Source organism: Haliotis rubra, unplaced genomic scaffold (genome assembly GCF_003918875.1).
Source record: "Haliotis rubra isolate DU_JTF1 unplaced genomic scaffold, ASM391887v1 Scf978, whole genome shotgun sequence".
NCBI classification, from domain to species: domain Eukaryota; kingdom Metazoa; phylum Mollusca; class Gastropoda; order Lepetellida; family Haliotidae; genus Haliotis; species Haliotis rubra.
This window is the reverse complement of record NW_025767721.1, coordinates 79,956-106,720: the sequence shown is the minus strand read 5'-3', so window position 1 is coordinate 106,720 and position 26,765 is coordinate 79,956. Positions and strand designations below refer to the sequence as shown.

The window sequence follows — 26,765 nt, the reverse complement described above, 5'->3', positions numbered from 1 at the left end:
TATTATATCTTTATAAAGGGACAGTTAATATTAAACGATGATCGCTTCAACTTTAAACATCACTCACCTGGTTTTAACCAATCCCCTTTAGGTAGTTTGGCAACAACTTCTACCCTCCCATAGGTGATGGAAGCTTTTGAATAGAGTTTTGCCGACATGATAGGTGCAATTCCATTTTTGGCTCCAGTACGGTAGCATCCGTCGTCACTGATGTATGTACACGTTCCCCATTGCTCTGGAAAAGACATGATATTCTGTACCGTGTCTTCCTCAAGAATTATGTTAGAAGTGAGGTGAGGTGAGGTGAGGTGAAATTGGGTTTAACGTCGTACTTGAGAATATTTCGCTCATATGACGACGTGCATGCGTGTGTATGTGTATGTGCGCCTGCTTGTACTAGCCCAGACTTAAGCTGGCTTTATAGTGCTAGCCCACTGAGATACCATGCCGCAGTGAAGCATGAATACCCCACTCAGACACTCCGAGCCGACCAGTCCTTGTTGTACCTATTAATGCCGAGCGCCAGACAGGGACCAACAAGTACCATATGTTAACGTCTTTTGGTACGACGCGGTCGGGGATCGAACCCGCGACCTTCCGCTCTCCGGGCGGACGCTCTAAACCACTACACCACGGAGGCGGTCATGTTAGAAGTGAAGACATGGAACAGACAGAATATCCTTTACCGTATCTTCCTCAAGAATTATGCTATGCGTGAAGACATGGAACAATCAGGGTTCCATTTACCTTATCTTCCTAAAAAAATACGTTAAACGTGAAGACATGGAACAAACAAGATTCCCTTTACTGTATCTTCCTCAATAAATACTTTAAACGTGAAGACTTGGAACAAACAGGATATCCTTTGCTGTATCTTCCTTAAGCATTATGTGATACGTGATATATGGGACAGACAGGTGTCCTTTTACCGTATCTTCCTCATGAATTACGTTAAACGTGAAGACATGGAACAAACAGGATATGTAAAACGTGAAGACATGTATCCATATGTATCATGTTATATGTGATACCTGTTTTCCACAGTCGGATAATGATGCATTTGTCTACCTCTGGTACAAACCCAATTATGCTTGTGTGTGACTTGTGGTGACAGGCCGCTGTTTAAGCAAATTTTGTTTGCTGTGTTGGATTTACACTGAGTGTTTTATGGGGCAGCTAGTATGAGAGATCGGCGTCGTCATGTAGGTATTATATTTGACCATATCTAACAGAAACTAATCCCTGTGTAATATGAAGAGACACTTTTTGTCAGTCATCTTAAAGAATGTTTGATCGGCATTCTAGATGTTCGACGATAACGAAGATAACAACTTTATGCAGAACAACTTCTTGTTCATGGAAAATAGCGACATTTCAGTGTAGCATCTGACACCTATATCTGTTAAAACAAGCAGCAGATTAACATTAACGACAACGGGTAATTGATAATAAATAGCACATGACAAGATGAGGGCGCTTCAAGAAGAAGAACAGCAAATAACACAAGTCACGAAGCTTATGCACAAAAAGGATTAAAATCTGATTTGGAAGATACATGTAGTTGAGTAGTTGACTGACAGTGTTCACAAACCTCTGATCAACAGAGATCATGAATATTACATACGCACAAGCCCCGTGCTATGCTACAAAACATTTTAATGATTTTTATAACAGTTTATAAATGGACTGGATATACTTTGTTTACGTTTGTTTTACACTGAATCTGCAATATTTACCCTATTGTTTTGATTTGGCAACTTTGCTTTTAATACTTTCATGCTCCCATTGTATGACATTGTTTTTACATTTGAAACACTGAAAAAATCTGTACAAAGGTCATGATTAAGAGTGACCTGATATTAAAAATCTGGTTTCAAGAATAACATAGGTATATACAGAGTATTTATACTACGAAAAGGATATACACTCATACCACAGACTGTCATCTATTGCATAACCATACCAAATATCTCTATAAATTCTGCACATCTGAATGAAAACACATCACTTAATCTCTTTGAACTCTGTACATCTCAATCAAACATATCACTTAATCTCCTTGATCTCCGTACATCTCAATCTTTAATCCCATCTCACTGGCCTTCTATACGTACTACATATTTGGCTTGTAAATCACATTCTGTTATTCACCTGATGAAGGGTCGAGAAGTAGCCTAGAAACGGCGTGTTGTAAATAATAAAGAAGTTCTAAATCCATACAATACGTTGCTATGTTACCTTCCAACTTTTAACCCGCCGTGATGTTGCTGGAATATTGATAAAAGCGGCGTAAAACCAAACGCAGTCAGTCAGTTCCAACTTCTAAATGCCCATTAAGTATCTGGTTTCAAGCGTGGAACATCGGGAAAACTTACTGCGAACATCCAGAACACCATTGTGAAGAAAGCTTTCTCCAAATTTGTCGACCGTAAACGTCTGAAGAGGAAATAATGATCTTAGAATGGAAGTATAGTTGGATTTGAAAACTGTCAAAACATGAATGATAATTAGGCTCTTAGTTCAAACATTCGGCATTACATCCAAGAAGCAACAATAGGTTTATTACAATCAGTTTTAATTAATAAATACCTGTACCCAAGAATACTTATGATGCAGACATATGGTGTTGGTAAAACGAGTATAATAACCATGCGTCCTAGAAATCGCTGACTCTGATATACTTCCAAGATGACCATACTTGAATGGGGAGAGGAACCTTTAGTATACCACTGTGTCATAAACGTTAAAAAACCCGACACAATATTGCTTCCATAAAAGTCACAAGTTATGCATTGAACGTCTAGGGTAACAGATATATTCACCGATGGACAGCCCGGATTAGAATGTGTCTTCCGTCACCCATGCTTGTCGTAAGAGGCGACTAACAGGATCGGGTGGTCAGGCTCGTTGACCTGGTTGACACATGTCATCGTATCCGAACTGCATAAATCGATGCTCATGATGTTGCTCACTGGATTGTCTGGTCCAGACACGATTATATACATACCGCCGTCATTTAGTTGGGATATTGCTGAGTGTGGCGTAAAACTAAACTCACTCACTCACTCACAAACGAAATTATTGTACCGGTTTGATGTAGAGAAGGCCGTTTTTGGTGTAGCTGTTTGCCGGTTCTGGTGTGAACATTTGGAACTGCCCGCCCTGGAATAATACCCCAAACGTGATGCATTAACTCTGGATACATGTATTATAACTGCTATATATGGCATTTTGAAGTACGGTGAACAAAGGAGATAATTCTATTCATATACAACTTCTACATTTTAATAACTAAGTTTCGTTTCAGATACTACTTATCACGGACGTGATCACCGTTAGAGTCTCCATCGCAACTTGGGTTTCATTGTAATATAGAAGTGTTTTATATCAATGGGATTATCTCCTTGCATGTATTTTGTTGGAAAAATGGCCATTTTAACAGTGTATTAATCAAATATAATATATATGACATTATCGTGATCGTGTATTTTCCTTGATCCGTAACTAAGTTAATTGCAGTCCCCCGCTTCAAAGTGAAAACGATACACAAGCTACAGTCTGTTTGCAGTGAAAACGTACCGATGAATTTCACTTTAAACAAAAAAGTAAATCAAATTAAGTGAAATTAAGATTGCGAATCCTCATAATGTTACCTTGCCAATTAAACATATAAATTTCAGAATTTTATTCAACTTAGGATAAAAGTTGTTTAACCTAGACGATCATAGATTCAAATCGCTATTATTGGTTTGTATTACAAGGGAGTAAACGCAGTAATTGGAACAGTGATACAAATACACGTGCAGTACGTGATGAGCGTTAACTTAGACCAACCCTACTTCTTCTCGGTGTTTCATTTAATGTGCATACTCCCTTGTAATACAAACCAATAATAGCGATGTGAAACTATGATCGTTTGTTAAACAACTTTTATCCTAAGTTGAATAAAATTCTGAGATTTAAATGTTCAATTGGCAAGGTAAAATCATGAGGATGCGTACTTCTAATTTCACTTTATTTGATTTACGTTTTTGTTTAAAGTGAAATTCATCGGTACGTTTTCACTGCAAACAGACTATAATCACATGATGACCAAAGAGCTTGTGACGGACCAGCCTGTCACTAGTATTAAGCTGAGTTGCGGACAGGTTGACTAAATGATGAGGTAATGTGTTACTGGTAGTACACATTTGAACCACCAAGGCCGTAACTTTGATTTTAGAGAAATGAAAACACACTTGCATTTTTAGCACTTATCGATGTTGTTATTTACTGACAAAGCAACGTAAAGGTTCATTGTCTAATGTGCATCTGTTTGGCGCTAGAAATTGATTTTCCGCAAACCACGTCATTTTGTGTTATTTACCAAAACATTCACGACAGTTCGATGGCCAAAAACTTATTGTTTTGGTCACATAAAGAGCCCCAACCGCTCAAAATTAAATTCTGTTTGTGTGTCACTTGTGCTCAGACTGAGTTAATCAGTTAATCTCACGAGTCCGGCGATGAAGATAAAGATCATGTGGTGATACATCCGAGGCCAATCTTACCCCGGTTCCCCGGCAAGTGACTTCATGTTTCCAATTTTTGCTGTCAACATAATGATGGTGGAATTCGTCTAACAGGACGGTTGTTCCGCGTCTGTACAGTCGAGGGCTGAGCGATGATGCCGCTAGATATCGGAATATATAACAGCATTATGAGATGGCTGTGTGATCGACTATTCACTCAGCGTTTTCTCAAAAAACAATCAAAATGAGGCAAAATTAACCAAAGCGCGACAATGCGACAACGCCACATTTCGGCCATTTGCCGCATTGCCGCATTGTCGCGATGTCGCATGTCGCGTTTTGAAAAATATTTTTTTAAATTTCTCCAAAGGGCGACAGTGCGACATAGCGACAATTTTCAAGGTCAAAATATGTCGCGTTGTCGCATTATCGCCCCATCTAAGATGTGTGACAAAAGCCCAAAAATGCGCGACAACGCGACAATGTCCCTTCAAGGATTCCATAGTTTACGTCCTTATACATCCACAATTATTTTGACAAAAATCAAAAACATATTTTTAAAAAAAACCCACAAAAGCATGTTAGAAACGAATCCTTGGTATACATACGTGGGATGATGTATACATCATTAAGTTGATGAAGAACATCTCCGGTTGCAGATAAATATTTTACTGAATATTCCAGCACATCATTGTCAGTGAATTCCCTCTTGCTTTGAATCCGGTAGGTGAAATATCCATCAGCTGGGAAAATAGAGATAATGCGCAACTGTCACTGAAATGTTTGTTGGAGAAAATATGCTGCTGTGTTCTGGAATTTTGAACCTGCAGGAGTGTCCTCGTGTCACGAAAAATAGCTATCTTGTCTTCATTTGGGACCTATGACTCGGTGGACTTGTCTCATGTGACATACACTACCGAGCAAAAGAAAGTTATTACTTTTAAGGTAATTGTATAATAAAAACACTGGTACAATCGGTACAGGTTGTGGATCTTACATACATCTTTGTTTCTTTTTTTATGGTCAAGTGAAGTCGGTGATAACTTTCGTTTGCCCGGTAGTTTATTGACTTGCAGCCTGTGCAAACTCATTTTCTTATTTCTTCTAACGCTACACTCAGCAATATTCCAGCTATATGGCAGCGGTCTGTAAATAATCGAATCTGAACCAGACAGTCCAGTGAGCAACAGCATGAGCATCGACCTGTGCAACTGGGATATGATGACCAGGTAAGCGACCTGGCAACCCGATCCCGTTAGCATGGTTTACTGAAGACAAATTCTAACAATATCGTCACTAATTCTATTCGTATCTACACCCTCTACAATTCTTTTATAACATCTTTCAACAGGACAGACCAACGATCAGAAGTACACGAGTACCCATGCTAAGAACATTAATTACACTACACATTAACATTTAATATTGTCATATCAGCCATGACAGAATTATAATCTAATAAGCACAATTTATTGCCAGACTATTATTTTTACCTTGTTTATGCAGTCTGACGGTGTTGGTCAAGTGAGGTAAATGAGCCTGTTGCTTCACAAGACGGAGAGCGTACGACAGTTCTATCGTATCAACACCAGGCACATCTGCCAAAACAAAATACACGAGTTACATGCTGTTATTTTAGTTCGAAATTTGTATGGATTGGAAGCATGTTAGCTGGAACCACTCAGTCTTTCTAAAGACGGGTAGGGAAGACACAGTTTACACCGACTTGCAAAGGTGGTTCAAATTAATTATAAATGAAAATGTTCTAACATGGTATTTGATACAGGAAGCAGCTGTTTTGGGGAGCTACAATTTGCAAGGTTTCGGCTCCTCGTTTCCACCGAGTAACATTTCATAATAAGTGCATATTTATCAAAACAAATTTGCAAGCGTATACATTCTCATATTCATGACTATTTCTGAGTTTATAACTACACTGTTATTGGTTCCTTGTCTTTGTTTTGATAAAATTAATTTAGAAAAGTCTTTTTCAATGAGCCGGTAAATACGGGCAAACCAACCAAAGGTTAAATGTCCACTGATTGGTTGGTAACATCATTTGATAGGTGGGGCTTGTGTTGCAGTATTGCGCCGAACTATGTCTTGTCTTACAGAGTTATAAGCAGTAAGGGGAGATATTAACGCTTTGGTATTTATTGACAGGAAGTGATCTAAATACTTTTAAACTTTATGCAGATACCAACGATTAAACCATTGTTCCAAAGCCTTGTTTTACGTCCATACGTCCAGGATCGAAACGAAAAGATAACTTCATAAAAGACTTCATAAATATGTTACAGAAATAACGGACGTTTAGTAGGTAATGTTTAAAGATGTTCTGACACACCCACTCACTTACTAACCAGTAACATCCGTGGTGATAAATGCTGTGCCATTATCTAACTTATCTCAGATATAGTGGAGAAGCTGTCCTGATCCTATTTAAACAAATCATCAGATACGCCAAACAATAATTTCAAATTATGAATGAGTTTTTAGGAATGTAAGCGTGAACTATTAACTATATATTAAATGAATGGGATCACAGTATTTCAAAATAGCTGTACGCAAAGTTGTGGGCACTGCCCACACGTCATCTACTACAAAGTATCAGAAGAATCCGATGTTGCAACAACCACGATAGACGTAGCCGGAGAATGAGTTAATAATTAGACATAATACCTTAAATAAAATTATTTTCCATGCCAACAATATTCTGGCCAGTTGGTACCATGTGCATATGGTTATTATATATACTCATGGCATCGAATAAGGGAATACATGAAAGTGTTTCTTTATTCTTTTTCAGGTTTCTCTACAAGCTTTGTATTGCACTGTGGGTGAAATTCTTGATATACATAAAGGAACACTAGTACTTTCATGTGTTCCCTTATTGGTTCCATGAGTATATGTTTACACTTACATGGGAAGGACAATGTGTCCCCTTTATTTGCTTCCATGAGTATATGTTTATACTTACTTGGGAAGGACGATGTGTTCCCTTATTCGCTTCCATGAGCATATGTTTACACTTACTTGGGAAGGACAATGTCATTCCATTCTTCTCTGTGTCTTGTTTGATGGTTGGCTGTAAAGACGCACAACAAAGCCCGACAAGCAGAGTTGCGAAGAAGACGTTGATGGGCATAATCTTCGATATCGAGGCAGCCACTGTTAGCCACCACAGAAGCAGTGTCTGGTTTCTGTGCTAAGATTGTGACAATATATCTCGCCTTATCAGTCAGTCACTGAAAATGGCACAAATGCATGACGCATGTATCTGAAGTATTTTTAATATCCCATATTACCTTTCCTAATGTCACTTAAATGTACTTTTACATACCAGTGCCGGTATGTAGTCCAGACTAAACGAATGGAGAAAAGTTGATTGAAGCACACAACATTAATGTTTCCACAGGTAAAGGGATAGAGTTGGTCTTGTCTAAATCGAAAAGACAAGGATGTTAATTAAGTTCGAGGGTTTGAAGGTGTAACGTTTACTGAAATTAGTCAGTTTTTAAACGAATGTGTACTTTTAGATATACCACTTGAGATAAATGTATGTTACTCATCGTTTGAGATGAGGCAGTTTGGCTATGCTGAATACAGATAGTCATCTTGTCGAGTATTACCGTTCCTTTATCTGTTACTTCTTGACGTTGAGCTCGCAACATCAGAGTTCACGGTAAACTTATTCATGAAGTGAACCTTAATGTGTAAAATAATATCAATTTGGTCAAGGACATTCACCACAGAGCGGCGTTATTACTGAACAACTTTCAAAGTACCATCGTGCGTGAATCAGTATAGAATATGTGACTGTTTATTGTGATGTATTGTAAAACTGTCGCTTTGTATTTTCATTTTTGGACCCGTGAAGCTCCGGGTTAGATTTGGTCTTCAGCAAACATTGCTTGTAAGAGGCGACTAACGGGATCATCGGGTCGGGCTCGCTGACTTGGTTGAACCATGTCATCGTATCCCAATAGCGTAGATCGATTCTCATGTTGAACATTGACCACTTGATTTTCTGGTCCAGACTCAATTATTCACAGACCCGCCGCCATATAGCTGGAATATTGCTGACTGTTGCGTTAAACAACATCCAAAATTTCATTTTTGACACACTTACATGGAGGGAAGCGTGTACGGGTAAACTGTCCAGCAACTGCAAAGAACTACTTTGGTTTTTGATAAAAACAAATCAGAAAAAGTCTAATAGAAAGAGTGGCAGTCAGAAAGGTAAGGCAAAAATTCGTGTATCTTATCTGTCTAAATTCCGATCCACATAACAATGTTAACAATGTAGATGGGCAGAGACCATACACGATAGTCTCAAAACACGACGATAAAAAGCTGGTCTCAGAACATGACGATAAAAAAGACGGTCACCTGAACGGTCAGTCTGGGTAAAACATGACCTGATTGATGAAACAGCGATAAGCATATTTCACGAGCGGAAAGCAGGGGCAATCTCAAAGGCAAGAATCAGTTTGGGTCCAGTTTCTTATTACGGATGGGACATTAGCCAAATCTAGGCTCTAGAAAATAGAAATGAACAGTCCAAAAGAAGAATGGACGTGTGTTTCTTCTATGGGGCTTTCACTTAATGATGTTGCCTGTGTCTTTCCCCACTACAGTCTTTATTTTCTTTGCAATCTGTTTAATTACATTATACGCGTTTGTCTAGGCACTGTTTAACTGTCGTTTGCTGCCTCAGTTACTTGCTGCTTCTTTTACCTGGATACATACAATTGCCGAGATAAGCTGCCAGATTCACGCAAATGAGGTGTTGGCCACCACGAGTATATCCACGAGAGTAAGCAAAACTGTCAACAGCACCATGAATGCATGGTAATACGAAGTTTTTCCTGATTGTTCGTGGTCCCTGTACATAATCGAGTCAAATAGCATGAGCATCGTTCAACGCATTTGCAGTCTAAGTAAACTTAGGCTCAGTATTATTCGTTACACTGCTATACTGAGTCTAACAAAACCTTGTGGAAGGTCGCGTCAGCTGACCTTTTCAATAGACCAATCAGAACACAGCTTACCAAATTCGTTGACATTCGCACATACCTTTTGAACTTTTACCTCGAAAGAGTTTTGTACCCGAACGATTCCGAATGCTATTTTTCGTACGATCGCTTCCGAGTGATGCACATGGGGCACGACACAACAGTGAGTAAACAGTCGCTGAAAATAGCGTTTTGTCAGTATTCAAGGATGTCAGCTTTCGAAAATATTAGCTAATGATAGCCATGTCAATAGAAACCCAAAAGCGTATACTCTGCCGGTCATATATCTATGTTCTATGCTGGTTTTCACTTGTTGTGAGATCAGTGCTGGCGACCGGGGAAGAGAAAATCCATTTTGTAAGTCCCGCCAAACCCTAAATAGTAGCCGTTGTCTGATTGGTTAAATCCGTTCGGTCGTCTCGCGTTTGATTGGACGGTCATAGGTCGCTCAAAGGTTACCTGACGCGACCTTCCCCAAGGTTTTGTTAGACTCAGTATAGCAGTGTCACGAATAATACTGGGCCTAAGTTTACGAGATTGACGCATTTGTGATACGATGGCATATGTCTACCAAGTCAGAAAGAGCCCGACTAGCCGGTCCCGTTTATCGCCTCTCGGGGGCATCGGGGACTAAACCTTAAGGTTTTTCTAGATGGTTTTCCAAAGGTGATGCGAATGAACTATTATCGGGTCACAGTTCACCACATAGGAATGAACGATCAGCTGGAACCCTGACAACCACTTGTACACATATTGTAACACCAGAATCATGTATTAACCAGATGACCAGTTTGATAACTTTATTCCGTAACAGATGAATTTTATTCAAGGTCTAAGAAACCCCGTGAGAAGTACTCGCGCACTCAGATGCAATCTAATACTGTATCATCTTGACGGACCTGATCTTCATGGCAGCGTCTTCACCATGCCAAGTTGGCTGCCACTGGTGCCTGTTCTTCCAGAAGTCTACCATGGAGGTAGGCGATCCGTTCTTCCACGGTTTTCCATTAGGGTTATGCCAAGAATCAGAAAAGAAGACGCTATTGTCGCCGACAGCTACTTGAGGATGAGACCCATCTATAAATGTTAAGGCGATTGTCTTCACACCGATAACCAAAAGCTTAAATCAATCACAGATGATTTGAATTAACGACAGTGTCTTTATTTAATATGGCCTGGTGCTATCAATACATTAAGAAAAATGTTTATGAATTGAAACATATAACTAATCACGAGTTTAAAGTTCCCTTGACCAGAATACCCAACAACATCGGATCCTTCCTATACAACTGAACCAATACAACATTTAAAATGAGGACCAACAAAAATCCTATTTTCTTATGCATTACCTTCACTCAAAATGAATATATTTGAAAATTCAAATTACCGGTCCATCGAAAGGCGCATCTTTTCCCCCGCTGGCCCAGATGTTGTGTCCGGTCATGTGACTGTATGCCCATAAGCCTTGGGAGGGTGTTGACCAGGCCAAGACCGGGTGGTCATCTACAGATAGTCTGGTACAGGAGAACATACATGTCCAGATATCTGCTGTCCCAGTTTAAGAACGAAACACTAGATGTTGTTCCTTTAGTTCAACCCGTGAAGAACCAGGTTAGAATTGATCTTCCGGAACCCGTGCTGGTCGTAAGAGGCGATTAACGGGACACTGACTTGGTTAACACATGTCATCGTACCCCAATTGCAAAGATCGATACATCATGCTGTTGATCACTGGATTGCCTGGTCGAGACTCGATTGTTTTAAAGGCCGCCGCTACTTAGCTGGAATATTGCTGACTGCGGCGTTAATTAACAAACAAAACAATAAAAACTTTTTGCCATATATCTTCCCACCTTATGTGACCTGATGTCCAGTCAATGGAGTACGTGTGGTAGCGGTCAGCCCATACTGTTCCAGGGTCACTTACCCTGTTAAACAGAACACAAACATAAAAACACAACTTGCTGAACACACCGAAAAATTGTTGCAACAATTTGTTTATTTGTAGTCGTCATCCATGATTGTGATCGGACATGGGTTCAGATCCTATTCCGACCATTTATGGTACATGTAATGCAAGCATCATTGAAGATTGTCATTTTAAACCTCGACTGCATTGATTAAGATAGGGTTAGAGCCCACATGAAGCTCGTATTACTAACATAATGTCAAAAGTAGTGTTTAGAAGTACCCACTCATTCATAACGATAACTTGTTATCAGGGTGTCTGAACATATTCGATTTCCACAGGTGTGTTTGTGTTGGATGGAGCCATGAACATGTACCACGGCAGAAGAAGAACAATCATAATTTACGAAAAACGTGACACAAACAATGAACAAACTTGATGAGCAAAGGTAATGTATTATACAGTTGCAGTTGAAGGTCGAGTGTGAAAATGCGCGTAAAACGAGATGTCATAGAATACTTTCGACTGCAGCGCTTTACCAAATCATTATTGATATATATGCTCTGACAGCTTACGTTGAAACGTGAAATGGACCTGATATCATCGAGTTCGAATGGTTTTACGCCGCCTTTCGCAATGTGCAGCAATATCACTATAAGTGGTCTTCACACGTTTTACCTTTGTGGGGAATCGAACACGAACCCTCGGCGTGAAAAGCCAATGCTTTGTCCATACGGCTATAAAACGCCCTTTTGGTGATATGCGTGCCTCAGACTGAACTTGTTCAATACAACATGTACAACACAATTAGTGATATGTGAAGGATTGAAAATAAATAGGACAAAGAAGCTACAAATGTACCTTCCATATCCCTTACTATGATGCTGACCGGAAACACCCCAGTGGAGCGAAGACCGGAAGTTCTGGGCGCCATGGTTATTACCACTGCTATCCTTCAGGTTGAGGTTGCCTGTGAACAGTAAGGGGTTTAAAAAGAAACACCACTGTGCAGTACTGGAAACTGATGCTTACAATAGGTGTCACGTCAACCTCTTGGACAGTTTCCTTACGGTCACAGCTAGAGGTTTTCTTGCCACTATCTGAGGCATCAAACTACCTGGAAAGCAACTGGTGCCTGTAAGAATTTTTTTCCTTGAAATTTTAACTTTTATCATATGGTTGAACGGACACTGTGTGTTCTAAAGACATCAACATACAACATGTATTAATGTGGGTAGTCTTTAAACCTGTTCAACATATTCTACCAAACAATTGGATCTTTTTTATAGTTAGTATGTTGATGGAAGATAGAGAGTTGCATACATCAAATTTTCAGTGTTAGGCAAACAGTGTTAAAAAGAAACATACGTTACTATGCAATAACGGCAGTCATATGCAATTTGGAACAACACGGTTAACTGAAAGACTATCAATCCATTTTGTTTCCAGGATCAATCTTTTGAGACAAATCAAATATACCTGTAACTGTTGTCACCTCGCGTTGTGAATTTTAATGCATGAGTGACACCGCAAGCGTTTGTTGCAAGGACTATTGATTGTGGATTTGGCCGTGTTGGAGTATCTGTTTCGATTTCGCTTATTGCTAACAATAAGATGATCCCCTGGCGTTTACTTGTTGAACAGGTTGTTGGTGTCACATAAGATGTGATGCATATGGGCATGAAGGATCTATCTACCTGTCTATTGGGAAATTGAGCAAGAGTCAGTTTGTTATTCTTCTCTGTGACATATTTGGACCCTTCTGTTGCCGTTCATCTGAGTAGTGTTCTGATTGTTAATATGACATGGTTTACCGATAAATGTCCGATTTTACTTTTGAAATGCAAATATAGTACCTTTCATGGTCCAGGACCCTACTGACGTTTAAAACAATGACATGGACATAAACGGTGCGTCCGTAGCCACATAGCGATCGGTCAAAAACACGTCACGATTTAATTCTGGAACATAACTCATTTTGACTTAATTCGACTAATTAAGAGCCCTAATAAAATATATCGCATATCTCGAATATTTACTTTTACTCAAAATTCATGTTAAGGGGGTCGCAAATTAATGACAGTATGTTTATATGTATCATGACACAAAATTAATAATGTGAAACTTATCAAAACTAACTGATAGAGTAACAGCTCAGGGGCACATCGTGTATATCCAGAGGGAGTTTGACCATAACTCGTTCAAACATCTATGATTGAAGTAAACATATCACACTGGAGTCGTAATACTGAAAAGTATAACTTACCTCTAGCCTCCATAATGTCTATCTCGCCGGAAGCTGGCCATCCGCCATATTTCCATGGCCTTTTAGGAGGAAGCATCCATATTGCTTTAGTAAACATTAGATGATTAGTAAAAATGATTAACTAATACAGTTTTAAACCTCAATGAATAGATCAAGCTGTGATGTTTCGTTTGGAGTAGTTTGTTGTGTCAAACAAACATTCACTGTTAGCTTAAACATTGGCATTGATTGTTCAGGGCCCGATTTCTCGAAACAAACTTAAGTCTGAATTTTGACTTAAGTAAATTTGAGAAAACGCATTTCCCAGAATGAACTGAAATCGATATTAAACTCAAACATAGTAGACAGTTTGAGTTTGGTGAATAGAATACTTAAGTTGTTTGGGCTTTTTTTATTAAAAAACTGCATCTGAGTTCAAAATTCAGCTGTTTCAAGTAAAAACTTAAGTTTGTTTTGAGGGCCAGGTCTCGTTTCGAAATTTCGACTCATGAGCTGAACCATGAATGGTTTCTAGTATATACCTTAACTATTAAAGACAACAAAAACCTTTTAAGAGAGTATTTTTTTGTAAACCTTGCATGTGATTATCGGAAACATTTCAGGAAACAATAATGCCATGGAAAATCCAAAATAGTCACCTGGCCATAACCAATCTCCTTTAGGTAACTGTGCAACGACTTCTATTCTTCCGTAGGTGATGGAAGCCTTGGAATAGAGTTTAGATGACATGATAGGTGGGATTTCATTCTTCGATCCCAGACGGTGGCATCCGTTGTCACTGTAATATGTGCACGATCCCCATTGCTCTGGAAATCATATAATTCTGAGACATGCAATGACATGCGATGACAGACTGCAACTGCATCCTATTCCTGTTTACACTTTGTTCAACATTAACAGCCAGCTCTAAACTTTAAGGTAATTTGCAAATTTGCTTTTTGGATTTCATTCTTCGATCCCAGACGCTGGTATCCGTTGTTGCTGTAGCACGTTCCTCATTCCACTGGAAAACAGGAATTTCTGACCCATTCAATGACATAACAATGATCAATGGCTTTCATCCTGCTCCTGTCTACACTTGTTTAAGTTTGTAACAGCCAGCTCTGAACTTTACTGAATCCTTAGATAATTTGCAATTTTGCTTGTGTTAGGTACTGGAGGAGGAACACTATTCTTGACGATCCAGATTTTCTAGGTTATTGTATCGTGACGTATTTAAGAAGACATGGTTGGTTCCCCATTGCTCTGTAAATGACAGTTGTTTTCAATCGAGAAAAACAGTGACAACTTACTGGCAACATCAAGATCCCCATGGTAAAGAAAGTTTTCTCCAAATTTGTCTACAGTGTATGTCTGAAGAGAAAAATGTTGGAATAATCTCGCAAACATCGTATTACGTAAGGTGGGTTTGCACACATTACTAATTACGTCTACATTTAATCCTGGCATCAACAAATTAAATTTGCCCAAATGTAGCGCTGCTTCTGAAACATTTGTTAGATCTGCCCTGTAGTATGAAAGCAGTATTGCCACAGATACATTGGTTTTGTCCCGATTTTGACAGTCCCAAGTTTGACAGTGAAATTTCTCACTTCTATAATTAATATAGCCAGTTGTCCTAATTTTGACAGTGAGCTTTGGTACACTTGTTAGCTCTTCTCGTGCCCGTGTTTTCACATTACTAGTAAGGACATAGGAACCAATAGAGCTTTGGTCACGTTGATGTGTTTGTTGTTTGTCCCCTCTTCTGCCAACAGTCCCATCTGCTGTTGTAGTGACTGAGGCTGGACACTTTGTTTTCAGGCATTGACATCCCCATGGAATGGTACCATTCTTGTTGGCAGTTCGTCTCAGATACCTATATCCATCCAGCAACAAAACTGCACCTGGTCTCCTACCATCTTACCTGTACCCGAGACTATGCTTCAAGTTACTATGATGACTGCAGGTGTTTGTACTCTGACATACGACCTTTCCTGTCGCAAACGAGACTAACATGATCAACCTTACATTATAAACACTTCAGGTTATACATTAAAACAGAAAATAGTTTGGCACAATCATTAATGAAATCCAATTATTACTAAAATGATCGACTACCGGTCTGAGATAGAGGACGCCATTTTTTATGTAGGTGTTGGCAGCTTCCGGTGTGTACATCTGGAACTGACCACCCTGGAATGACACAAAATAACAATAAACTTTATTATCGTAACAAATAATATTGTGTACTGTTTGAATATAATCTGTATTGTTCTAATGTCTATTTACACCCGTGAAGATCCGGGTTAGAATTGATCTTCAGTATCCCATGCTTGTCGTAAGAGGCGACTAACGGGATCGAGTGGCCAGGCTCGCTGACTTGGTTGACACATGTCATCGGTTCCCAATTGCGCAGATTGATGCTTATGCTGTTGATCACTGGATTGTCTGGTCAAGACTCGATTAGTTACAGACCGCCGCCATATAGCTGGAATGTTGCTGACTGCGGCGTAAAACTAAACTCACTCACTCACTAATGTATATTTATGGTATCTTCGAGCGAATCTTTACGATACATAACTATGATAACAGCCATCTTTCTTCCGAAATTCTGAACCTTGAGTTTTAAGACCTGTTGTATCACTTGTTTTGAAACTGCGTTTTTCAATATATTTTTTATAATGTATCAGTCTTGACTGGTTATTTTCTGATTTCAGTAAGTTCTTTTGAGGATTACCATCTGGGTTTCAATAAGGAAATCACCCACAACAGTGGGTCAGGGCGCTTGGTACCCTTCCTAAAGCGGTGGACCGTCACACTAAATGTTCTACAGCCTCTCAATCAAAATCTCTTGCTACAGTCTCTGCTAAGGCGTGGATAGTGTTAAATGCGGTGTCACCCTCCACGGGGTTAGGTTTCAGGGCAATGGGGTAGCCTGGTAGTTAAAGCGTTCGCTCATCACGCCGAATTCGAATCCCCGGGCTCGATTCCCCTACAAATGTGTGAAGCCCTTTTTTCTGAGTGTCCACCGCCGTGATATTGCTGGAGTATTGCTACAAGCGACGTAAAACCAAACTCACTCACTCACTCACTCACTATTAGGTTTTAGGTCTGGTAGGTAAAGCAGTGATACACTGGTGGCAAAACTTACCCCTCCTCCAAAGCAAGTTATTTCATGTCTCCATTTGTTGCTGTCGAGATGATTAGTGTGAAAATCGTCGTAAAGAACGGTTGTTCCACGTCTGTACAATCGAGGGCCGAGCGATGAAGCAGCTAATGTCGGTATATGAAACAGAATTATGAAATGTGTGAATGTGAGAGAGGGATATTTCGTCACATTATTTTCATGACACATAAAATTAGATAAAAATATAAACAAAGTCGACAAAAGACAGTAACAACAAGAATATCACATATAAAAAATTTAAAAAGCACGTAATCCTAAAATTATTTCACTATTGGTTTTGTATTTGTTTGTTGTTTTACGCCACTCTCAGCACTGTTCCAGCGAGAAAAAGGTGGTCTGTAAATATCGTTCCTGGACCAGACAATACATTGACTGCATCATGAGCATCGATCTACGAAGTTGGGATACAATGAAATCTGTCAACCAATTCAATAGCCTGACGCCTCATAGGACAAGCATGGGCTACTGAAGACCAATTTTAACCCATGCCATGGTATCCCAGTTGCATGTATCGATATTCACGTGGCTTGTCTGATTGCTTACAGACCGCCGACATATAGCTGGAATATTGCTGAGTGCGGCGTTAAGCAGCAAACCAACCAACAAATATGTGAGAGTGAGTGGTTAACCCTGTTTAACGCAACAATACGTGGACATTAGAAATGGGCTTCATACATTGTACCCATTTGGAGAATCGAACCCGGGTCTTCAGCAAGGGAACGCTTTCACCACTTCAGAACCCCATCGTACCGACATTAATTGAGAAGAATCTGAGATATGAAAGATATGAACATACCCGCTGAGTATCACAGATCCTTAGATTATGCCCTCCCGCAAATCATATTAGAGAATTTGAAATGTTATCAAATAAAAATATTACTTAATACGGGGTGTTTTAAATCAATATCAAATACCCTTTAAAAAAAAATTGTTTTGATATATGATATTGACCATTTAATGTTACAAATGTACCACCGATTTACATATGTGTAATATAACATATAATGTATACATCATTATGTTGATGCAGAATATCTCCGGTTGCAGATGCATATGTATCCCCCTTTCAAATAGCAACAACAAACGAACACTAAAACAACATAAAACCAACCAAAACCAAAAATGTTAATATGTGATAATATTTATATGATTATTTATGAATAATGCAGTTCAACCATTGTTCAACCATTGTTGTACGGTACAATAAGTACTGTACGCTTGCTTGAAACACTAAACCTTTGCCTATGAACCATGGGTGTACATACCTGGGATGATGTACACATCATTAAGTTGACCAATAACATCTCCAGTGGCAGATAAATACTTAACCGAATAGCCCAACACATCATTGTCAGTGAATGCGCTCTTGCTTTGAATCCGGTAGGTGAAATATCCATCACCTGAAAAACATGGAGATACCATCAAAGCAGTCACTAAAAAATTTCCACGAGAAAAGTGACAGATGTGCACTGGAATCTTGCAAAGGCTATGGTGTTCTTGTGTCACAAGCAAAACTATCTTATCTCACATTGAGAACACAATTTATGACCTTGTAAATGTGCCTTCTGCGAGGACCAAAATCTTCCTTTGGCATTCAGGATAAAAACGCTTTTGAATAAATCAGAACCTTAAACTTCAGATGTAAATACCATTTCTACTCCTTACAGAACGATTTCAGTTGCAAACTCAAAACCTTGAAGAAAACCTCCCTTTGACATTCAAAAGAAAGACGTTGTGTATAAATCAGAAGATTAAACCTCAGATGAAAATCTTTTCTTCTCCTTATTACAGAAAGGTTTCAGTTGCAAACTCATGGACCAAAAACCTTCCTTTGGCTTTCAACACAAAGATGTTTCTGTATAAATCAGAAGATTAAATCTCAGATGAAAATTCTTTCTTCTCCTTATTACAGAAAGGTTTCAGTTGCAAACTCATGGACCAAAAACCTTCCTTTGGCATTCAACACAAAGATGTTTCTGTATACATCAGAAGATCAAACCTCAGATGAAAATCTTTTCTTCTCCTTATTACAGAAATGTTTCAGATGCAAACTCATGGACCAAAACCTTCCTTTGGCAAACAGAATAGAAGCAACAAATTACTAATTGTTTGACATCTTTCTACAGGAATTTGTCTTTGTGACAGAATAATGGAAAGACCAAGGATCAGAAGTTTCAGAAACAACTCGGGTCTTTACAATGTGTATTTGTACACGAATACCCATGCAACAGCTACACGCGATTAACAATTAGTATTGTCATATCATCCAAGACAATGTAATAAGCACAATATATTGTCAGACGTTTATAGTCACCTTGTTTATGCAGTCTGACGCTGTTGGTCAAGTGAGAAGCCTGAACATGTTGTTTCAGAAGATGGAGTGTATACGAGAGGTCAATCGTATCAACACCAGCCACATCTGCCAAAATAGAAGCTCACAATACATGTTATTTGTTTTCGAAAACCAATATGTATGTGATTCAGATAAAGTTGAACAAACGTAACTGTGATGTTATATTGGAGAAGTAACGTGAGAATGGACGTCATGGGCTGGTGTAGGTGGTAAAAGTATTGATTGATGCATATGCAGACTGTAAAGTGTTTGTGAACAAAGTAATACATGTTCAATTGAGTATTGATTAAGTGAGTGATTTTAGTTTTACGCTACTTTAGCAATACTCCAGCACTATCACGGCGGGGGACACCAGAAATTGTCTTCACACATTTTGCCCATATTGTAAGGTGAGGCGAAATGGGGTTCAACGTCGTACCTAAGACTATTTCGCTCATATGACGACATGCATGCGTGTGTATGTGTGGATGCTTGTACTAGCCCACCAGCAGACTTAAGCTGGTTTTATAGCGCTAGCTCACTGAGATACCATACCGCAGTTAAGCATGAATACCCCACTCAGACACATTATACTGACTCCGAGCCGACCAGTCCTTGTTGTACCCATTAATGCTGAGCGCCAGGCAGGGACCAACAAGTAGCATATTTTAACGTATTTTGGTATGACGCGGCCGGGGATCGACCTCCCGCTCTCCAGGCGGACGCTCTAACCACTACACCATAGGGGCGTCTCTCGCTTAGAAACAGCGTTAGAAAGACTAATAGGTGTATATAAAAGGAAAGGGATGTAACGACGAAACCACCCTCACCACGTAAAATATTTTTAAGGCCCCGCCGAGGCCTACGAATCGAAAGCTAGATTGTCACAATCGGATCATTATTTCAAAGTTATACGCCACAACTCACCGAAAACAGCTACCTCCACAATTCCAAGCCAAAATCATGTATCAGCCAAGACAGCGAAAACTCAACATTTAAATTCGTTAATTAATTCCAGCCACGTTGACCGCACCTATGTAGGGATATATTCGATCGGCAGCCATATTCCACGGGTCTAAAAACTGATTGCAACATCTACATATCATTTCCTCGACAGTAAGCAGGCATTTTCTATAAAATCATCGGCAATTTTTGCTCATTTTGTAGGGAAATCATCTAGCTTTCGATTCGAAGGCCTCGGCGGGGCCTTAAAAATATTTTACATGGTGAAATCTAACTTTGATTGAGGAGAGGGTGGTTTTGTCGTTACATCCCTTTCCTTTCATATAGTAATAGGGTTGGGTCTATACACCTATATGTCTTTCTAATGCTGTTTCTATGCGAGACACGGCCCTATGCACTACACTACGGAGGCGGCCCTGTACTCACATGGGAAATCGAACCCAAGTCTTCGGCGTGACCATACGGCTATCGCGTTTTGATTAAGAAGTGGATGTAGTTATAGTGTACATGGGCGTACATTCCGGACATGAAACAACAACGCCGCGAGTTATCGTGCCCCATTAAATATAAGAACAGTGGTGTAAAGAACCAATGACATCCATCAACCATGACAGCGAGCCTGATCCTGATAGTCACAGCTTACGACAAGCATGGGTTGCTGCAGATTAATTGGAACCCCACTGGATAAGTATTCCTTCTACAATGGGTATAAGACCTACACATAGTTATGCATTAGGAACAACATAGCACAGTGATCTGCGGCGCTCTAGACAACCGGGCAACCACTGACACTGAAATTACTAGGGCTGCGCAATATAACCGGTTTACCGGTATTTACCGGTTCAGACATGAAAACGATACGTATTGCGATACGCTGATCGAAAACCGGTATTTTGACATTCGGAAAACTTCGTAACACTCGGAAATCTTAAGATATTTCCTTATTTCATTTGGCCAAATATTATTCACATTTTTATTCTTAATCATGAATAAAAGTTGTTATTAAAGCTTAATCAAGCATAGTGATTTTGCTGTGTATTTGCTCTATAAATCAAGCATTACCTCGATTATAAGTAGTTGTTTGTATAAAAATACTTCACGCAATACATGCTTTCGCATCACAATATATCGCAATATGAAAATTCTCTACAATACCCACCCCTAGAAATTTCTATGTGGAATAATCGTATGTTTTACACTTACAGGGAAAAGACAGGGTTATTTCGGTCTTCTCTGTGTTGTGCTTGACAGCTGGCTGTAGAGACGCATAACAAAGCCCGACCAGCAGTGGAGTAAAGAAGTAAACGTTGATGACCATTCTGGTTAACATTGAGGCCGCTGTTGGCCACCGTCGAGACAGTGTCAGTGACAAGATTGTGAGCCCACAGGAATAATATCAGTACTGTGTGACACAATCGCGTGAGATTCCTATCTTATCGGTCTAATTACAGAACAAACTGCTGTGCACATCCTACACGTAGGGACGGTGGGGTAGCCTAGTGGCTAAAGCGTCCGTTCGTCACGCCTAGACCAGGGTTCGATTTCCCACATGGGTACAATGTGTGAAGCCAATTTCAGGTGTCCACCGCCGTGATATTGCTGGAATATTGCTGAAATTGGCGTAAAGTGCAATGGAATTGCAGTGGACTTATTAAGAAATTTGACTATAAGTTCAAGATCATAAACCATCAGAAATGTTTCTCCAAGAGACGTATCTTATAATACAAATACATTTGAACAGAGGCAGTACACACGCCAACATGATATTATGTTCCCCTGTGGGTTATAAAGCATACGGAGGCGCTACTATTTCAATTAGACACGATGTCATTCATAGTGCGTACATCTCAATACTAATTTTCAAGCCGTTGCTGTTCGCTTAACTTTGCATATTGCATTAACTGAGTGCCCTTTATATATTCCACCTTCATATGCCCTTCGTCAATCTGAACCTCCGAATCTGTATGATAAGCTTCTTAATCCCTGAATAACTACGGGCGATTTAAATGGGTATAACCCTCTATGGGTGAAATACGAGCAGAAACAGTAAGGTCAAAGTTATTGAAGAGTTTTATTTCTGATAACAGTTTATGGTTTTTTATAATGATGATTCAAACACGTATTAACATTCAGGCACTGGAACATATCCTGTCCTCGATCTGTCCCTTGCAGACACGACCCATAAAGAGAATGGATCTCCAGTAGCCCATGCTTGTCGTAAGAGGCGACTAACGGGATCGGGTGGTCAGGCTCGCTTACTTGGTTGACACATGTCATCGTATCCCAGTTGCGTAGATCGATGCTCATGCTGTTGGTCACTGGATTGTCTGGTCCAGTGATTATAGTTTTGCACCACTTTAGGCAATATTCCAGCAATGTCATGGCAGGGGACTCCAGAAATGGGCTTTACACATTGTACCCATGTGGGGAATCGAACTCTGGTCTCCGGCGTGAAGAGCAAACACTTAAACCACTACCCCACCACCACAATAGGACTTGAACCAGCGATCATATTCTTTTGGCATCGTCACCCGCCGTGATTCATATCCATTAGAGAAAAGTCCATTCAGTCTAATACACGGCACCACCTTGCCAACAGGAGGGTAATCAAACATCCAGACATAGGAAGTATTAATGTTTTAGTGCTCATGGTATCGTCATGAACGCGTACTACCTCCGAGCCACTTTTGACTTCTCCAAGTACTGTTTTCCTCTTCCCTTTTGGAAAGCGAGGCACTGGAAGGGGCGTAAATTTAAGTGATTCTATTGTCAGCCTCCTCCCCATCAACCCCCGCATTGATTCCAGATCGGGTGGTTTGCTACCATAATTGCCTTCCTCCTGAAATAGTGCGTCAACAGAAACATAGGAAGTGATCTTGTTCAAAGAAGACTGGAACTCTTCCAGAGCCCGCTGTGACTGTTGCAACTCGGACAGGACAGTGTTGAGTTGGGCCATGTTATCTTTATGTGCTCTGGTGACCAGCTGCTCAAGGGGTGCGTAATGGTCCTCAACTAAACTAATCCATATACTTTTCTGGGTATCAAGAGCAAACGCAACTGCTGAATAGTTGTCCAACGCTTTCTGTTTCTGGTCATGTATCCGAGACAATGAACTGTAAACGCCCTTCAAAAGAGGCTGCACTTTAGCCAAGTAACCTGTAGCTTTGTTCTGTATGCGCGGAATGGCATCTTTCCAGGGGAATTTAGATTGACACCGTTTATGTCTCATAGCAATGCATTCAACACATTCAAGTTGGCTGCAGGTTAAGCAAAACATACTTTTGATTGCATTGTGTAAGGAACACGTGCTGACTGGGCGATCTGTGATCATCAACTTCATCTTTTGCTTCTCATGAACAATACCCTGGAGAATCTCATCAGTACGGAAGCGCGATGCATAGTCTCTGCTTCCACGTGCACTCTTGGGGATTTTGAACGGCTGGTTGCATAAAGGACAAGGGGCTGTAGTTGCTTTCGGTCTAGACCCGATAAATTGGTTTAGGCATGATTTGCAGATCCGATGTGTACAAGGTAACATTTTGGGGTCTCCGAAGACCTCGGTACATATTGGGCACTGTAGATCTTCCTCTGCTATTCCACCTGTAGCCATAGTTCACTGCAACATGTAAATATATAACGTAAAACGTCTGAGTAAGGGTGATCCTGACAAGAAAACTGGGGCCGGTGGGTTAGCCTAGTGGTTAAAGCGTCCCTCCATTTCACCCAGCCCATTTCTGGTGTCCTCCGTCGTGATATTGCTGGAATAGTGCTAAAGCGGCGTAAAACCATACTCACACACTCCATTTCACCCCTTCTCAGTCAGAAACTGATCGAAGCGTCGATGCATAGACCATATCGCAAGAGTTATCTACCCTTGAATCGGTCCACACGAATTGGGGAACTCGGGAAGCGACAGTGGATTTGCCAGTCGAGCATCAAAGCGTGAATGGAATTTTATAGAAAAGGCGGGATGCATGTTCCATTCTGATTTTACTATACGAGGCGTTTAATCGAGTTATTTTGTTGAAAACGTGCCTCGAATTCGTCCCTTTAAACCATTCTACGGAAGTATATACCCCAGCCTTACCCAGTAACACACTCAGATAACAACCACGGTCACTCATAAGGTGAATGCTCGACGTTGAGCAACATGCAGTGGTTGCATGTTTGTGTCGTGAGGCTTGGCAACCGCCATTGAGTCACCCGTTCATGTACAACCCCAGGTCGGATAATGTACCCCAACCCGTATTCAGCCTGGATTCAGTTCTGACAGATCCGTATGTGACGTACGGAGTGTACGGGTGACCTCAACTAACAGTAAAACCGCAACTGCATAGTATTCGAGCATTCGTATTCAACTTGCTTACCGTTTGTGTACTCCTCGTTGACAAAGATATCGTTTCCGGGTAATAGCTGTGACGTTGAACAAATTTGCAAAGGGAAGTAGCTCTGCCCCCAGGTTAGGCTTATCGTTAAGGAAGCGTAATATAGTACACTCTTCGCCTTGAGTGTAAGGATTGTACAATTTGTTAGCAGACGAATTTTGAAACCGACATATTCTAACCCTTTTAATAGGCAACAATGCCGAATGAATTTATCTTGTCAGGTGATATGGAGGTATTTTTATACATTTGATGAAGGAAATCTGGCGAATTTGAGGAATGCGAATCGGGTAATTTTTACAGAGTACAGATAATATTGTCAGCTGCAGCTGTAAAAGCTGATAATTCATTAAAAGGATGAGCTTATTTATAAATAAAATTAACTGTTTTTCGTAGTTTCAGTCCAATATTGTTAATCAGCATGACAGTAAATAATTAATTCATGCATTATATTAGACAATATGTACTTTTCGATTATATCCCTTGGTCCATATTTATATAGACGAGCGAATACATATAATTTTGATAGTTAGGAGATAAACCTACTGTGTCTAGAAATCTGAGGTATATAACGAAATTATAATAGCGTGAGGTTTTAAATAAAAACTTTAGAGCTATTATAATTTCGTTATATACCTCTGATTTTCAAACACAGTATGTTTATTTCCATTCTACCATAAACGCGTTATTGAGACTTTCAAAAAAATACTTACTGTGTTGGAAAATCAGAAGCATTGAACGTGGGTATGTACCTCTGAATGACTTTAATTAATCAATCACAATCCACTATTTACTGAAATCATGGTAGAATAACGAATAAACTCATTTAAACTAAAAAGGAGCCCCAGTAAGATGGGAAATTCAGAACCTGAACCTGAGGAAATCTAGACTTGCTTCAGTTAAGGTTTTAGCATTGCAGGGAGGGTTACGCAGAAGTGAAAATAATGTGGTTCAGGGACTATGAGACAGACTAATGTTTATATTGCAAGGAAGATGTGGGTAGCCCAGTGGTTTAAGCGTTCACCCGTCACGCCGAAGACCAACGTTCAATTCCCACTTTAGTACAATGTGTAGGCCAATTCCTAGGCTCGCTGACTTGGTCGACATATATCATCGTATCCCAAATGCGGAAATCGATGATCATGCTGTTGCAATTGATCACTGGATTGTCTGGTCCAGACTCGATTATTTACGGACCGTCGCCACATAGCTGGAATATTGCCGAGTGCGGATTTAAACCACAAACCAAACCAACCTAATGTCCACCGCCGTGGTATTGCTGGAATATTGTTAAAACTGACTGACTGAGTTTGGTTTTACGCCGCTTTTAGCAATATTCCAGCAACATCACGGCGGGGAACACCAGAAATGGGCTTCACACATTGTACCCATGTGGGGATTCGAACCCGGGTCTTCGGCGTGACGAGCCAACGCTTTAACCATTAGGCTACCCCACCGCCCCTGTTAAAAGCGATATAAAAGTATACTCACTCCCTCATAACATCCAAAGCACCAGTCAGCAACACCGCCATTTTCGCTCACTTCATGAGTGAGTGAGTTTATTTTTACGCCGCTTTTAGCAATATTCCAGCAATATCACTGTGGGGGACAAGAGAATCGCTCACTTCAAGGGGTTGAGATCATGATGTTCCAAGCGTTCGCTCTACACTCCGAGCACCCGGGTTCGATTCCCCACATGGGTACAATGTGTGAAGCCCATTTCTGGTGTCCCCCGTACGATATTGCTGGAATATTGCTAAAAGCGGCGGAAAAATAAACTCACTTATTCACTCTTCACAATGTTCCATGTGATATGTTCAACCTGACAGAAAAGACGACTTCAAAAAGGTGTTTGCTGCACACGATATGAACGCGGTTGCCAGGATTAGAACAATAGTTATCAAATGGGCCATAAAATATCACAGTGTGCTTGTCAGCACGTGCACAGGCAACGCGAGGTTTTTTAACCCAGGGAGGCGAACAAAGTCGAAGTGTCTTGACCCAGTAAATATTCAGACAATGCGGAGGTTTGTTGGGCGCTCGGATGATGAACCGATCCAACTGATCTATATAGAAACTGCGTTAACAGCCATGCCAGATTGTCTTACGTAGAAACGTGATGGAAAGTTAAACAATATCAGTCGTGTTTTGATAGCGATTTACAATGGTGCTCTTGTCCCAGCCCGTTGCTTGTCACATATGGAAAACCCTAAAC

The 26,765-nt window shown here is 40.1% G+C and overlaps 4 protein-coding genes across 5 annotated transcripts in view; all 4 read right to left on the bottom strand.

The window, feature by feature from the left end:
• LOC124265396 (beta-1,3-glucan-binding protein 2-like) overlaps positions 1 to 7,743 on the bottom strand; it is an 8,092-nt gene extending 349 nt beyond the window's left edge. The window contains exons 1-7 of the mRNA XM_046700166.1: positions 7,548 to 7,743; positions 6,005 to 6,109; positions 5,120 to 5,254; positions 4,551 to 4,672; positions 3,088 to 3,162; positions 2,376 to 2,436; positions 68 to 235 (exon numbers count right to left, since the gene is read on the bottom strand). Of these exons, the coding sequence (XP_046556122.1) occupies positions 68 to 235; positions 2,376 to 2,436; positions 3,088 to 3,162; positions 4,551 to 4,672; positions 5,120 to 5,254; positions 6,005 to 6,109; positions 7,548 to 7,659 (778 nt within the window). The 5' untranslated portion in view covers positions 7,660 to 7,743. The remainder of the gene's footprint in view (positions 1 to 67; positions 236 to 2,375; positions 2,437 to 3,087; positions 3,163 to 4,550; positions 4,673 to 5,119; positions 5,255 to 6,004; positions 6,110 to 7,547) is intronic.
• A 2,571-nt stretch (positions 7,744 to 10,314) lies between these two features.
• On the bottom strand, positions 10,315 to 15,605 carry LOC124265395 (beta-1,3-glucan-binding protein-like). Its single transcript, XM_046700165.1, is given in 9 exon segments — positions 10,315 to 10,591; positions 10,594 to 10,606; positions 10,917 to 11,043; positions 11,383 to 11,457; positions 12,300 to 12,408; positions 13,705 to 13,788; positions 14,343 to 14,510; positions 14,997 to 15,057; positions 15,591 to 15,605. Coding segments are annotated over 9 exon segments (840 nt in total). The 3' UTR covers positions 10,315 to 10,403.
• Positions 15,606 to 18,115: 2,510 nt separating this feature from the next.
• Positions 18,116 to 21,551, bottom strand: LOC124265394. The gene is made up of 3 exons (XM_046700164.1): positions 21,372 to 21,551; positions 19,188 to 19,292; positions 18,116 to 18,273 (listed from the first exon to the last, which is right to left on the bottom strand). Exons 1-3 carry the CDS (start codon positions 21,496 to 21,498, stop codon positions 18,116 to 18,118), a joined length of 390 nt encoding a protein of 129 aa, XP_046556120.1. The 5' UTR covers positions 21,499 to 21,551.
• A 1,040-nt stretch (positions 21,552 to 22,591) lies between these two features.
• Positions 22,592 to 26,382, bottom strand: LOC124265410 (tripartite motif-containing 13-like). Of its 2 annotated transcripts, none has more exons than XM_046700181.1 (2): positions 26,042 to 26,382; positions 22,592 to 23,784 (listed from the first exon to the last, which is right to left on the bottom strand). In XM_046700181.1, exon 2 carries the CDS (start codon positions 23,776 to 23,778, stop codon positions 22,735 to 22,737), a length of 1,044 nt encoding a protein of 347 aa, XP_046556137.1. In that variant the 5' UTR covers positions 23,779 to 23,784; positions 26,042 to 26,382; the 3' UTR covers positions 22,592 to 22,734. The 2 variants fall into 2 exon arrangements, with proteins under 2 accessions (XP_046556137.1, XP_046556138.1); XM_046700182.1 differs by lacking the exon at positions 26,042 to 26,382 and adding an exon at positions 24,536 to 24,574.
• Positions 26,383 to 26,765: the final 383 nt, after the last annotated feature.